Here is a 15,044-nt window from a genome sequence, read left to right on the forward strand (position 1 = left end):
ATTTTTTTTTTTTAATGGAGAGTAGAAAACGCATTGTGGATGCGTTATCGGCAGCTCCCATTACTCTCGCTTCTCCTTATTTGTCCCTCAGTCCTCATTTTTTTTAATGAGTGATTTTTCTGACAAAGGGAGAAGAAAAAGATGTTTTCTAGGTTAGCAGTATTTTGTTCGAACAGTTGGCAGAGATGGTGGAAATTTTCTGTTTCTATGTCTATCCTTGTAAGTCACTGGTAAGGGTGCTGGAGGTAAACGTTTTATCTGGGCTGACATTTATCCGCCTGATATTCAGGGACCTGAACCTTGGATTAACTACTAAGGAGGCTGTCCTATCAGCAGGTGCAAAGTACTGGGGCTGCTGTATTGCCATTTGGTGAATGGATTCTGGACCATGCAGTAGCTTCTGGTGGGGCCTCTCGATGCCATATTAGTGGGTAATTGTTACGGCTTTACCTTATGTTCTACAAAAAAAAAAATTCTTCCTTTCTTTTTCTCTCTTAGTTTCCCCTCTCTGTCCTGCTCTAAGCAAATCTGACGACCTAGTCCACAAATTCCAAAATTCTATCATGACAAGTTTCAAGAAAAAATACACGATTAAACCCGGTTCTCCAACTTCCAACATAGACCCTCACTACCATGACTCCTTCTCCAACATCAGGGGTCTACGTTCTAATCTTCCAGAGGTTGAAACCCAATTACAGGAGACTAAACCAGACCTTTTATTTTTAAGTGAAACTCGCATGTTAGAAAGGACTTGTCCTGCCTTGATAGAGTTCAAAATAGACTTCATAGCCTCGTAGGAGATGTCCTTTTCTCTTCCCTCTAACCTCTATCTCACAGAAGAGATGTTGCGAGTTTGTCTCTGATGTATCGTTATTTTCATGGAAAATGTTCGACTGAGCTTCAGTCTATGGTCCCTCCCCTTGCCAAACTTTCACAAGAAACACTCGTCTAGCTGAAAACACTATCAATAATTCCCCCCACTCTTTATCTGTACCTAAACGTAGATTCCATGAACAAAGCTTCTTTCTTAGAACTGCACGCCTGTGGAATTGTCTTCCGTTTTCCTGCTTTCTGGCTGACTACAATATGGTTGTCTTCAAGTCTAACGTAAACAAGTTCTTGATGAGCCATTCCATATAAGTTAACAAATTTACCGAATTGATTACTATATTGTCCAATTTCTACTGTACACTCTTTAACTCTTATCCTCGAGTGGCCTCTTGGCCTTGATAATGTGTAAAAAAAAAATGTTTTTGATTATTTGTCGAGTCATGTTCAAGTAATGAAAACAAATAAATCAACAAATCTAGAGAAAAGAATGGAATTTCAAAAAGCAATCAATGACACAGATGCAAAGTCAGTTAGATATTAAAAGAATGAACTAGTGTAGTTCCATGAGAAATGTTAATTATTTAAATTCTGGCATGCTAGAGAGAATGTAAAATACTCAAAGCTATCAACAACACAAAAACCTAAAATTAATAACATTATGTATGAAATTGGTAATAACACTTTAAAATTTTTATGTCATACAATTCATCCTGTTTTGCTAATTCTGGAATTGATATTGTTAACATTAACTGGATTGTTTTTTTGACATCTCATATAAAGAATATGAGTACATCCGGATCTTTCCTCCTTGCAAAATTTTGATTGGCTGGTTGAATCTTAAATGCTGACTGATAAAAACATCTGGGAGAGATGGTGAAGCTTCTTTTTTTTTTTTTTTTTAACTTAACAAGGAACATGTAAAAAGAGATATTTTTATTCAATTCTTACATAAAATAAAAATTTGTGCTTCCTTTTGTTTGTACTTAGAAAAATTGTTGCCTACACAAATTGAAGTAATATATTTTTCTTGTGGATATGTTAAAAAAAATGGAAATGATTTCAAGATTAACTAAAATACTATAGGCCATTTTACAACAGGAATTCCAACAACAACAACTACGGAAACAATTACAACAACAACAATAACAACAATTGGAACAACAAAAGAGGTTTGAAAAGTTATTCCAACAATAGGCAAAAGAAACTAAATCACTTTTAGAAGACATTATCTAGGACCACAAAATCACCAGGTTTGAGAATTTTTTCAGTTGCAGGAATCTGAACAACTCTCTGAATTTAAATACAATGCAGGTATTGGTTTAACATTTCCTGCTTATTTATTTATGAAAAGATATGAACCATTGTCCGACAGAGAAAAAAATCATGGTAATGTTACAAAAGTTGGGAACAGAAGAAAATACTAAATATGCAACTTTTATCTTTCCAAAAAAAAAAAAACAGAGGACATGCCATTTAGTGAAACAATAGAAATTTCATCAAAAATTTTCAATAAAAGAGTCTGTTTCATATGCAATATAAGTGTTTAAATATTGTAAAATAAGAAGACAATAATTTTTATGTATGTGGCTATGGTTAATGCACAATATGAGGCATTTAAATTAACAGAATTATCGAGTGACATGTTCAAGTGTCTGATTTTTGTATAAGATCTAGCAATACCGAAGGACATAGAAATTAGATCAAGAATTCCTAGCATAATGAAACATAACCTAAACATTACACTACAAAAGTAGGAATGCTAGTTTCTAATAAATATGAAAGAAGATAATCAGATTGAAGATTTTTATTCCTGCTGTTATAGTCTCGCCATCGTTCCATCCTATAGGAGGCAGCTTGCCTGGGATTGATTTCCCAGGCAAGCTGCCTCCTATAGGATGGAACGATGGCGAGACTATAACAGCAAGAATAAAAATGAAGCCCTACCAGACCCAAAAGAAACACTCCCCCAGGGTTCAAACCTTGGTAGAAAAAACTGGGTGACTCTAAATAGAGCCAGAGCCAAAGAAGGCAAAACAAAAGACAATCTCCACAAGTGGGGCCTAGACACCTCACCTTTATGTTCATGTGGAGAGGTATAAACGATGCACCACCTTAAGGAAAACTGCTGATTAGGTCCTCATTGCTCAAACCAAAACCTTAAGGAGGCAAACAGCACCGCCATGCGATGGGTTAATTTCTATTGCGATAAGATATGATGATGATCAGATTGAAGAGAAAAACATATCATGGATACAATCTGTAAGACAAAAGTCGAATCCAAATAAAGGAAAAAAATGTTATATGCCATGCATGTGGTGGAAAGCATAAAAAAAGGACTATATTTTTAAGAATAAAATATGCTTCAATTGTGAGCATGTAAAGCATAAAGGTTTTCATTGTTTGAAGAAACAAAGACAAATAATACAAAGCCACAATTGAAGGTGAACATTATTGGTCTAAAAACGAATTGTAGGATCAAAGAAGAAAGTACCTAAATATAAAAATAAATGGACAGACCATAAAACTATTATTTGATTCAGAAAGTGATATTTCGGTAGTAAGTGAACAAAAACAGAAAAAATTGCCAGAGGTTATCAGGTACAAAATTAAAGTTCAAAGGAGAACTAAATTGTAACATTTTGTTCATAGGAAAAACTCATAAATTGAAAGTGTAGGTACAGAAAATATTTTTAGTCTAGACTGGATTGTACTGTTTAACTTATGGGAATTACCAATTAATTATTTCTGTAACAAAGTAAACATTGTAGAAAAAAATAATTCAAAGCAAACAGAAAAATTTATTATGAATTTGAAAAGTGAATTCTGTCACATTTTTGCAGAAGGACTTGGTCTATCCACCAAACAGAAGTTGACTTTGAATTTTTAAACCCAAAAGAAAAGTACCAATTCAACACTAGATGTTCACTAAGTAAAAAAAGAAAATAAATTATATCCAGACCCTAAAAAGAGAAGATATTAAAACTAAATTTCAAGGTAAAAATTTTATCTCATGGGGAGATGAATATGAGTACATCCACATCTTTCCTCCTTACAAAATTGGTTGAGCCATGAATGTCAACTGGTAAAGTTACCTAGGAGATGTTGAAAGATATGCAAGCTTCACGCTAGGAACATTCAGTATGGCAACTTACCAGATTATTACTCAAACTGAAGCAAGTCCACTCAGCTACTTCAAATGATATAAATATTCCTTTCATAGTATCATATGAACATTTAACTTTATATGCGTATTCTCAGTTGCTTTTCTGAAATTCCATTCTTTTCTCTAGATTAGTTCATTTGTTTTTGTCACCTGAAGATGACTTGATAAATAATCGAAAACATTTTTTATATAGAAAATACTGTAAATACTTCTTTTTACTTCCTTTGTATAAAACTAAATTAAACTAATTATAACTCCCATTACAACTAGTAGATGTGTTCATAAATTCATAATGATCAGTTAATTAGTTTTACAAGTAAATCTTCTACTTACAAATACATATACCTAACTTTATTTGGTTTACGCTGACACCGCTAATTTTTCATCAGACTTTTGTCTATATTTGATCTGCTGATAATTTTTTGATGCGGTGCTGAATATGTAATATGTGTATGATTGTACTATACATATGCCATATGTAAATGCAATTTTTTGTCTTTTAGGTAAGACGGTCCATGTCAAAAGCTGAGGAAATTAAAAGATATCTCTCCGTGCAAGGTCATTTTGATACAAATGAAATCACATCTGAAGAAAAAAAGACCATTTCTATTGGTAAGTGTTATTGATTCATGCTAACAATTGACATTTTACCAATAAGAATTAACATTATTGATTAATACAAATTTGTTTTGCTTTTATCAAAACTTAACACTTCAGAATTATAGGAATTATGGGATGAAATCTGTTTTATTCACGTTATGAAATTTAATCATAAAACTTAAAAAATCATCATAATTTATTATTATTTTGCTTGTAAATATTTTCTTATGAAAATTTCTCTGCTTCATAATTATATTATCTATTTATGTCTTCATAATCTATTTACATGTGTATGCATTTAAGTAAAATGTAAGTGTGTGTGTATGTGTACATGAATACAATTAAAATATCAAAATAATTTTCTTTTATTTATTTTATACTTGTCTTTTAAACTGAATAACTTGCATTATTGACTTAGTGAGACTAAAATCTCTATATAGGATCATAATGATTAATTTATACTAAATAATACTAATTACATTCATGATGGAAAATTATTTAACAGCAGTAATGTAATTACAGGCTATTTAGAATAAATTTGATACTTTTTTGAAAAGAATAAAAAAAATGTCATATCTTGGTCAGTAATTGATGTATTCTCAAAATTCCAAGAAAATCTCTTGTTGAATGCAGATCACCTGAAAAAGTCACTCTGAGCCTCCACCATGGTCTCCAGGTGAGACTTGAACCTGGGATGCATGACTTTCACTGTTGTTTTTTGAGAGGTGCCTGAAAAAGAACTTGTCCTCTATAGTATCAGACCTATGACAGAATGTATAGACTGCTTCATACCCTCGAAAAAATTCCAGCAAAAACTTTAACAGCCAGCTATAGTTCTCTCCAGAATGTGTTACTGCTATATTGCACAGAAATCACTTTTTCCATTGCTTTCAACATAAGGGATATACTGAGACTAAAGCCACCTTCAGGACTGCTAGCACCTACTGTAAAAGAGTAATAAAGAACGCAAGAGAGTTGTATGCTCAGTCCGTCAAGTCAAAAGTAACTGAGCTGCAGCTTGGTTCCCACCAGTTTTGGCAAATAACAAACAGGGTCCTGAACAGAAGCGTGCCCTCTATCCCAACCATCATCAATGCACCTGAGGTAATCTCATCAGCTTCAAACACAACCAAACTCTTCGCCCAGAACTTTGCAGCTAATTCTACACCATGTGACCAAGGCTGCCAACACCCCCATACTTCATCCTGTGTCTGAAAACATGCTATGCAACATACAAATATCTGTGCGTGATGTTGCCAAGCTAATCAAGAACCTTGAGCAACTGGCTTTGACGGCATTCCAATTATAGTGCTGAAAAAGCTTCAACCAAAACTAGCTCCCATACTTATAAAGTTATTTAAGTGTTGTCTTAAGAAGAATTGCTTCCCAACACCCTGGAAAACCTCATCGGTATGTCCTGTATTTAAGAATTCATGTGATCAGTTGTCTCCCTCTCAGTACAGACCAATAAGTCTCCTGTGTGTCATGAGTAAGTTGTTGGAATCTGTTAAATAGAAAAGTAATCAATCACCTCAGCAAAAATAACCTTCTTAGTGACACACAATATGGTTTCCATTCTGCTAGATCTGCAGCTGATGTGCTAACAATTATATCTCATAGGATTAGCAAATCTCTTGATGGAGGCTTCTTTTCTAGGGCAATTATTATGGACACATCAAAGACTTTTGATAGGGGTTAGCATAAAGGTCTAGTCCACAAAATCTCCAACTATAGTATAGCTGGAAATTTCTTAATTATTAAATCATTTCTCTTTGATAGGTTCATAAGAGTAGTGGTTGATGAGCAGAAATCAAAAGCTCACAGTATTAATGCTGGAGTCCCTCAGGGTTCCATCTTTGGCCCAAGTCTCTTCCTGATCTACATTAATGATCTCCCAAATCACATCCTAAGATCATTCGTAGACATTTATGCTGATGACACTACCATCTATGGCAACACTTCAAAAGCTGTAAACGACCAAGTTCTCTCTGGTGGGATCATTCTACTGCTCCAGTAGATCTCACTTTCGATGCAATTCCCTATCTGTATAAGAGCCAAGTACGTCCTAGGATGGAGTACTGTTGCCACATTTGGGCAGGAGCTGCTAGAAGCACATTATATCACCTTGACAGAGTTCAAGATAGATTTTGTAGCCTAGTAGGGGATGCCCTTCTCTCTTCCCTGCAACCTCTTTCCCACAAAAGAGACATTGCGAGGCTGTCTCTGCTTTATCATTATTTTTATGGCAAGTGCTTGTCTGAACTCCAATCTATGGTTCTTCCTCGCCAAACTTTCATGAAAAACACCTGTCTAGCTGAACTACTATCAATAATTTCCCCCACTCTTTATCTGTGCCTAAACCTAGATGTAGATTCCATGAACAAAGCTTCTTTCTTAGAACTGCATGTCTATGGAACTCTGTTATGTTTCCTTGCTTTCCAGCTGACTACAACATGGTCATCTTCAAGTCCAACATGCATAAGTTCTTGATGAGCCATCCCCTTAAGTAATCAAATTTACCAAATTTCCATTACTAACAATTACTATAATATTGTCCCATTGACTACTGTATACTCTGGGCTTTGATAAGTATTGATCCTTTGTAAAAAAAACAAAAATCATCTACCTTGGCAATTAGCTTATTCATAGTGTTACAAAGTGGTTCAGTTGATTTTTTTTTTAACAGCGCCACACACATCAGGGGTTGAAATCAGGCAAGTTGGGAAGGTCAGATGTTGTGACTGGTGAAGTTGTGGCTTTGCTCGGGCCCTATGTACTGTTCATAACTTTATGTGCATATGTATATATATATATATATATATATATATATATATATATATATATTAAAAAGTTTGACTCATGTCCAGATAACCTACATCTAAAATTTGAAGTGTTTTGGCCCAAAATTGGTGTAGGAGTTTGGTAGCATTTGCAAAGGTCAACTCTTTTAACTTTGACTTCTTGGAAGCCAAATTCTTGCCCCAAAACTGATTAAAAGGCTTGCTGCATGTCTGAATACCCGTTATGTAAAATTTCAAATGTTTAGACCCAAAATTGGTTGAATAGTTTGCTAGAGACCGCAAAAGTAAAATCTTTGTAACTTTGACCCCCTTGGCAGCCAAATTTTCAGTCATAAACCAATTAAAAAGCAATTAAAAGCATGTCTGAATACCCTTTATGTAAAATTTCAAATGTTTAGACCAAAAATTGGCTGAGTAATTTGGTAGTGACTACAGAGGCAAAATTTTTTATAACTTTGACTCCAATTTTGACCCCTTAACACTTATTGTTTTGGGCTCAAATCAAATTAAAAAGTTTGATCCATGTCCAAGTCACCTACATCTAAAATTTCAAGTGTTTAGACCCAAAATTGTCGAAGGAGTTTGGTAGAGTTTTCAAAGGCCAAATCGTTGAACTTTGACCCCTTGACAGCCAAATTTCTGCCCAAAAACTGATTAAAAAGATTTTCCCTTATGTCAAATCTCGAGTCTGTAGACTAAAAATTGACAGAGTAGTTTGGTAGGGAAATGTACACACACATACACAGACCATTTCAATATATAGATATTAGTCATCTGATTGGAATCTGAGTACCTTTTAAAGATGTGAGGCAGAATGATGTGGCTTAAAATGGAAATATGCCAAAAGATCACAGTTTGAGTGAACTTGGTATGTATGTTGTTGTTCTGCGTGTTTTGCACTGATTTTGAAAGAATTTCTCATCTAAGAAAAAACAAAAAAAATCTATTCCTTGTTGATGATTGTTTTAGCTTTCATAATGCAGTTCTTTTGATTGTGTGTCAATTATGCCTATTGTATGAAGAGTAGCAAAAATTTTCAGCATTTTTTTCAGTTGGCACTCTAATGCTTATCTCTTGTGTCAAGATTCACATTGTCTTGCTTGGTTCTGGCTGTATCATTTTTGCAGCTTCTCATTGCGTGATCAGTATCCACATACTGCAGCACTTGCTTTGATTTTTCTTGCTTTTGTTTTTACATCTCCATTACAATTCTTCATATCATATCTCATAGAGCCTTCAAACAGCACTGAGCTGCACCAAAGATTTTGGAATATTTTTTAATCATGATGCAGGTCACTCTCTTCCAATAAAATGATTAAATTTAATGCAAACGCATTAAAAAACCTTGATAGAAAAATCGTTTTTTACATTTGTTGCTATGTTTATTTTTGTAATTCCTGTTGTCAATGAGAGATCAAATATTACATGCAGAGAAAGTTGTCAAATGCTTGCTCAAAAGTTATGTTTTTCTTCTCTTTTTCCAGATCAATGTCGTCTTCAGTAAAAGAGTTTTCATGAATCAAACATTCATTCGTGCACAATTTAAAAATAACTTGTATATTTTGTGAAGCCAATAAATATTTAAAATTTTACAAATTCTTGAAAATATGTTATTTATTCTGCATGCTCTAAACATGTTTTTATTTACATTTCATATCTAAAATGTTTTTGTTTACATTTTATATCTAAAATGTTTTTGTGGATATTTGTTTCATTAAAGAAATTCCATCAATATCAATGAAAATTTTTCATTTGCTACAATCAATTATTTTGTAAACACATGCTTTTAGACTGCTACAATATGCATAGAAAAATGGCACAGATAGCTTCTATGAGGATCAGGGTGAGTTGTGTGAGTGTGTCGGGGGGGATACTAATTCTGATGAAAAATGTAAAAGGTCAAGTTTTGGAATTTAATGAATAATGCAATGATAAAATGCAAACACACTACTAGTTAAGTATTCAGAGAAACAAATAATTGAATGGTTACAAAAAAAAAAAAAAATGAAATTGACAGCACTCCCACGACTTTCATATTATTAGTATGACTTCTTTATTTCGATGTGTTCTCTTCACTGCTAAATATTTGGTGCATTCTCCTCCATAATTAGTCCTTCTTAGAGCAGCCACTCCTTTCATATGCAAATTATATTTTAAAACCACCTCTGCCCAATAATCTTTAAATATTTCACATCATATTGATCTTACATCTCTAGTGCTTTATAGACGGCCAGACTAAATTAGCTCTCACTACATGGCCAGATACAGCTAGCCCTTGATACACAGCTAGACACAACTGGCCCACGATATATGACTGGTCTTCAATATGCGGCTAGACACAACTGACCTTTGATAAATGACTAGACACATCTAACCTTTCATATTGTTGTTGACTTTCAAACACAAAAGGCCTGACATCTTCTCCATAAAATGATAACAGCATTTCTCAAAAAGTCTGACTCTTGAATTCTTATTTAAAATTCTCCATAATATGAGAACAGTTTTCAAAAAATAAATTCACAAAAACATGCCAATGCCAACTGTAAAAAAATCTCACTCTCGTCTTGTAAATAAAACTTCTTCATAACATGACGATTGTAATTCTCAAATAGTTTTGACTCTCAACATGGTCACATCAAATTTTTCTTCTTGACTTCACCATGTTCTCTTCACTACCAAACACATATATGTATTTTTCTCCACAATTCGTCCTTCTTATAGCAGCCACTCTACTCATATGCAAATTATATTTTAAAACCACACAAAAATAATTGAATAGCTAGAAAATAAAAAATATCAAAGCAAATTTTATGATCAAACAATGAAAATGTTTTGTTTAGCGCTGGCTCTCTTGGAATGGAAGTTGTCAGAATTTCCCAGAGTATATGTAAGAGTAAAAAAACATTAACTAAAGGTGTAACATGACCGTTACCTTTTTAAATATGTTGTTACACTTCAAACCACTTAGACCCACACGCCGTATGGCACCATCACGATGGAACAAATAAAAAAGGAAAGAAAGAAAAATCTAAGCATTTTTTTAAAAGTTCAAATGAAATGCATTTATTCATGGTACTTCCAAAATAACACATTTCATTATCTTTCCAAAGTCTTTTCGCACACACATGCTTTTTAAAAGTCTCTGTTCTTGCCACCTCACTTTCTTGCCATCATATTTATACGTCCATCTTCTACAGCATGCAACTTGCTTCTCCAATCGACCATGTGGTGTATTTTTCTTTCCTTTTCTTGTGACTCAAGTTCATGCACACTTGCTAATTTGCATACATGCTTTAACAGCTGCTGTCGCTAATATTTTTACTAGCCAGCTATCCTTTAGCTGCTGCTGATTTTTTCATGCATGCCCATATGCGCTCTGTTACAAAATGAGCAATAAAAATTTCTTTTTGCATTTTTCGAATCTCCAATGGTAAAATAACTTGTAAGAAATGTGAGGAGACCAAGAAAGAATTGGAAAGATTAAAAATGAAAAAATGAAACTGAATCAAAGTTAACAAAAATGGATTTACAGATAGAAATCAGAATCGCAATAACTTTTCTTTAAATGTAACATTTGATGCAGCAAAATATGTTCAACCCAAGTTTTTTGAGAAAACAGTGGAAAAATATTTTCTTCATTTTGAGAAAATAGCAATTAGTTTAGGTTGGCCTTATGAAATCTGGTCCACACTTTTACAAACTGTGGGAAAAACTGCTGAAGTCTACTCTGCGCTTAGCATTAATGATGTTGTAGACTATGTTTTACTAAAAATCACAATATTAAATGCATATGAATTAGTAGAGGCTTATAGAGAAAAATTCAAAAATTATAAAAATTTGATTGACAATTTGCAAGAAATTATCGATGAGTTAGAATGAAGAAAGTAAATAACGACTACCAAAAATAAATGTGTTCAAACACATGATTTACAAACATATTTTAATGATAAAGATGCCCAAATAATTAATGAGACTGCAGTACTCATAGATTTGCATAACTCACAAACTCACAAGAAAAGTTTAGAAAATTATAAAAAAAACAAAAAAAACGCCCAGGCTTTCATCCAAACATTGTTCGGAACTCCCCCACAAAATGTATCCTGTAGAAATTCTACACTAAGTATACAGAACAGTTTTTAGACAAAATCAAAAATGTCCTATGCCAAAAAATGATAAAAGGGAATTTAAATTGAAACCAACTTATTGTTTAAGAAAAAGACCCTTTGTCTTTTCAAAAACAGAACTCTTCCTTTAGAAGAAGCAAAAAAATGAGAGATAGCATTTTAATGAGAAAATGCCACCAAGTAGATACCAGTTAAACAAGGAGTGGAAAGTAATAAACCAGGTAGTAGTCCCAAAGATATACAAGAAATACTGAATATAGCTCATGATACTACCATTTGGGAATAAATAAAACCTACTTAAAAATATTAAATCATTTTTACTGGCCAAAACTTAAGCAAGATGTCATCAGTTTCTGTAAATCTTGCCAAGTTGTTGAAAAATCTAATCAAAAGATTCTATCCGCCCCCTTAAAACCTTTTCCAGCATTTGAAGATTTACCTTACCCCATCCTAGACGCCGGCTGATAGACGCTAGTACAGAACTTTCCGTCCCTGGCATAATGCCAAATGTCCCATCTATCAGCCCAGTATTTTTCATTGCCGCTTCAAATGATTCTTACCATGAGTTGCTACACTCCTACCTGGAATTAACAAACCTAAATTTTGTGGTGAGCAAACCCACGCATACCACCAAACACCACATCAAGACCACAGGTGCTCCTGTGTTCTCACACCCTCGTCGCCTCCCTGCTGATAAACTTAAAGCAGCGAAGGCTGAATTCAATCATATGCTACAGTTGGGAATAATACGCCCCTCGTCCAGTCCAGAGGCTTCCCCTTTGCATATGGTCCCAAAACGTGATGGAGATTGGCGTCCGACTGGGGACTACCGACGACTCAATGCCATGACGGTACCTGATCGTTACCCAATCTCACATATACAGGATTTTGCTTCCTCGTTGCATGCTTTTCCAAACTAGATTTGGTCAAGGCTTACCATCAAATCCCAGTAAATCCGGCCGACATACCAAAGACGGCAGTAACAACTCCATTTGGAGCATTTGAATTTTTAACTATGCCTTTCGATTTACGTAATGCCGCTAGTACTTTTCAGCGCTTTATGGATGAAGTAGTGCGTGATTTGGACTTCTTCTATAACTATATAGACAACATTCTTGTGGCAAGTGCCTCACATGAGGAACACGTCACTCACCTCCGCCTACTGTTTGAACGGTTTCAGCAATACCAGGTGAGGATTAACCCTGGTAAATATGTTTTCGGTGCTTCGTTATCAGCCTAGACGGTATATCTCCGTTACCGGAAAAGGCGAAGGCTCTGCAAGACCTTCAACCACCTACTTCACTTCGCCAACTAAGCACTTCCTCGGTCTGTTGAACTACTACAGACGCTTTATCCCACACTGTGCGGATCTTCTAGCTCCTCTTTCCGACCTGTTACGTAACAGGAAGACGAAAAATGAGCAAATCTCACTTAATGAGGTCCAACTCAAAGCTTTCAATGAAGTGAAAACAAAACAACATCTCTACTTGTGCACCCTGTACCCGATGCCCAGTTTTCACTGGTTGTTGATGCATCAGGCACAGCTGTAGGTGCAGTGTTGCAACAGCAGCACCAACAACAGTTACAACGTCTCGCATACTTTTCACGACAACTGAAACCAGCAGAACAATGTTACAGCATGTTTGGCCATGAACTGCTGGCAATATACCTCGCAGTGAAACACTTCCAACATTTGCTCGAGGGTCGTCAATTTGTGATCTACACTGATCATCATCCGCTTACATACGCACTTCATTCTAAGCCGGACAAATATTCTCCCCGTGAAACACGCCACTTGGATTTTGTTTTGCGATTTACCAGTGATATCCGACATATCTCGGGTGAGCAGAACGCACCGGCAGACGCCTTGTCTCGCCTTCCCATTAATTCTCTGTCCTCACCATCGGATATCGATTTACAGCAGATGGCCTTAGACCAGCCTAGTCTGGGCACGTTGGATCCATCGTCACCTGAATTTGCGACTTGCAAATTCGCATACCTGCCCGTACCTACCTCGGACATGCAGATCATCTGTGACACCTCAATGGATTCACATCAACTATTTGTTCCAAAGACTCATCGTAGAGTTGTCTTTGACAATTTACACAACCTGGCACACCCCGGATGCAAAGCCACAGTGAAGCTAATTACAGCTAGACTTTTCTGGCCAAATATGAGGCGTGATATCACTGCCTGGACACGTTCCTGTTTATCCTGCCAAAAGTCAAAGGTACACGAGCATATCCGTGCACCCTTTGGAACATTCAGCACCCCAGACACTCGGTTCAGCCATATTCACATAGACTTGGTTAGACCATGACTGGTCAGTCAGGGATTTACTTATCTCCTGACCTGCATAGACCGTTTCACACGGTGGCCTGAAGCTATTCCCTTAATAATATTTTGGCTGAATCTGTAGCGCGATCCCTTATATCAGGCTGGATATCGTGTTACGGAGTTCCCACCATCACCACCGATCGTGATGTACAATTCGAATCCCACCTATTCCGGGAACTGTCCAGGATCCTAGGGATCACATGCATTCGGACAACAAGCTATCACCCAGCTTCTAACGGGATGATAAAACACTTCCATTGCCAATTGAAAGCAGCATTACGCGCTTACCCTGACCAACAGCGATGAAGCGAGTATATACCAGTCGTCCTTCTTGGCTGTCGTGCCTCAATCAAAGAGGACTTGGGATATTCTGCAACCGAACTAGTCTATGGAGCACCTCTATTGTTGCCAGGTCAGATGCTGACCCCGATAGAGAATACAACAACTGACTCAACTCTGTATGTCAACAGACTACGAGCCTATCTCAGTAAGCTACCACCGATGCACCCTAGGGAACAGACCATAAAATCTTTGGTCCCGAAGGACATATCAACATGGACTCACATGTTCCTTAGAAAGGACGCAGTAAAAGCTCTCCTAACTCCACCCTACACTGGCCCTTATCGCGTGCTTTCACACACTGATAAAACTTTTATCCTTGACATTAGTGGTAAAAAAGAGACAGTTTCCATAGGTAGGGTAAAAAGAGCCTTTCTGGACACATTAATACATGAGCCACACATTCCTCCAACATACACACAGCATCATCATACACCTGAGGTAAATGCTCCACGTGAGAACAGTTATGTGACCACTACACATAGTGGCCAACGGGTACATTGGCCAAAGAAACTATGTAAAACTGTATATTTCTGTTAAAAAAGAAACTTTTCTTTCTCTCCTTTCTACAAAAAATAACATATTTGTTTTTTTGTAGAAACAAAAAAATAACTTAAATAAATTGACATTTTTATTTAATTTTTTTTTTTTTTTTTTTTTTGCTATTTGTGCTGCTACCTTTTTCTCTGTCGGCTTTCAGCCTAAGCAGGGGGTTATGTAGCAGAAACAAATAGAACTCATACTGACCAATCAGAGGCATAGCGCAGGGACCTTCCTTACCCCCTAAGGAACTCTAACTGCTTCCGTTCCGGACGAGAAAAACTCCTTCTTTTTCCAGCCAGATGCTGA

General features: G+C 35.7%; 1 protein-coding gene across 4 annotated transcripts in view; it reads left to right on the forward strand.

Moving 5' to 3' along the window:
* Positions 1-8,991, forward strand: part of LOC145276888 (serine/threonine-protein kinase ULK3-like) — a 169,661-nt gene extending 160,670 nt beyond the window's left edge. For all 4 annotated transcript variants that reach the window (XR_013868048.1, XM_080128322.1, XM_080128320.1 and 1 more), the window contains 2 exons: positions 4,498-4,606; positions 8,880-8,991. Coding sequence is in view for 3 of the 4 variants with exons in the window: in XM_080128322.1 (XP_079984448.1) it covers positions 4,498-4,606; positions 8,880-8,899 (129 nt within the window). In the remaining variant the exon portion in view is untranslated. The remainder of the gene's footprint in view (positions 1-4,497; positions 4,607-8,879) is intronic.
* Positions 8,992-15,044: the final 6,053 nt, after the last annotated feature.

The sequence above is a fragment of the Euprymna scolopes genome, chromosome 5 (assembly GCF_053919585.1).
Source record: "Euprymna scolopes isolate OS-2025 chromosome 5, ASM5391958v1, whole genome shotgun sequence".
In the NCBI taxonomy this organism is placed as follows: domain Eukaryota; kingdom Metazoa; phylum Mollusca; class Cephalopoda; order Sepiida; family Sepiolidae; genus Euprymna; species Euprymna scolopes.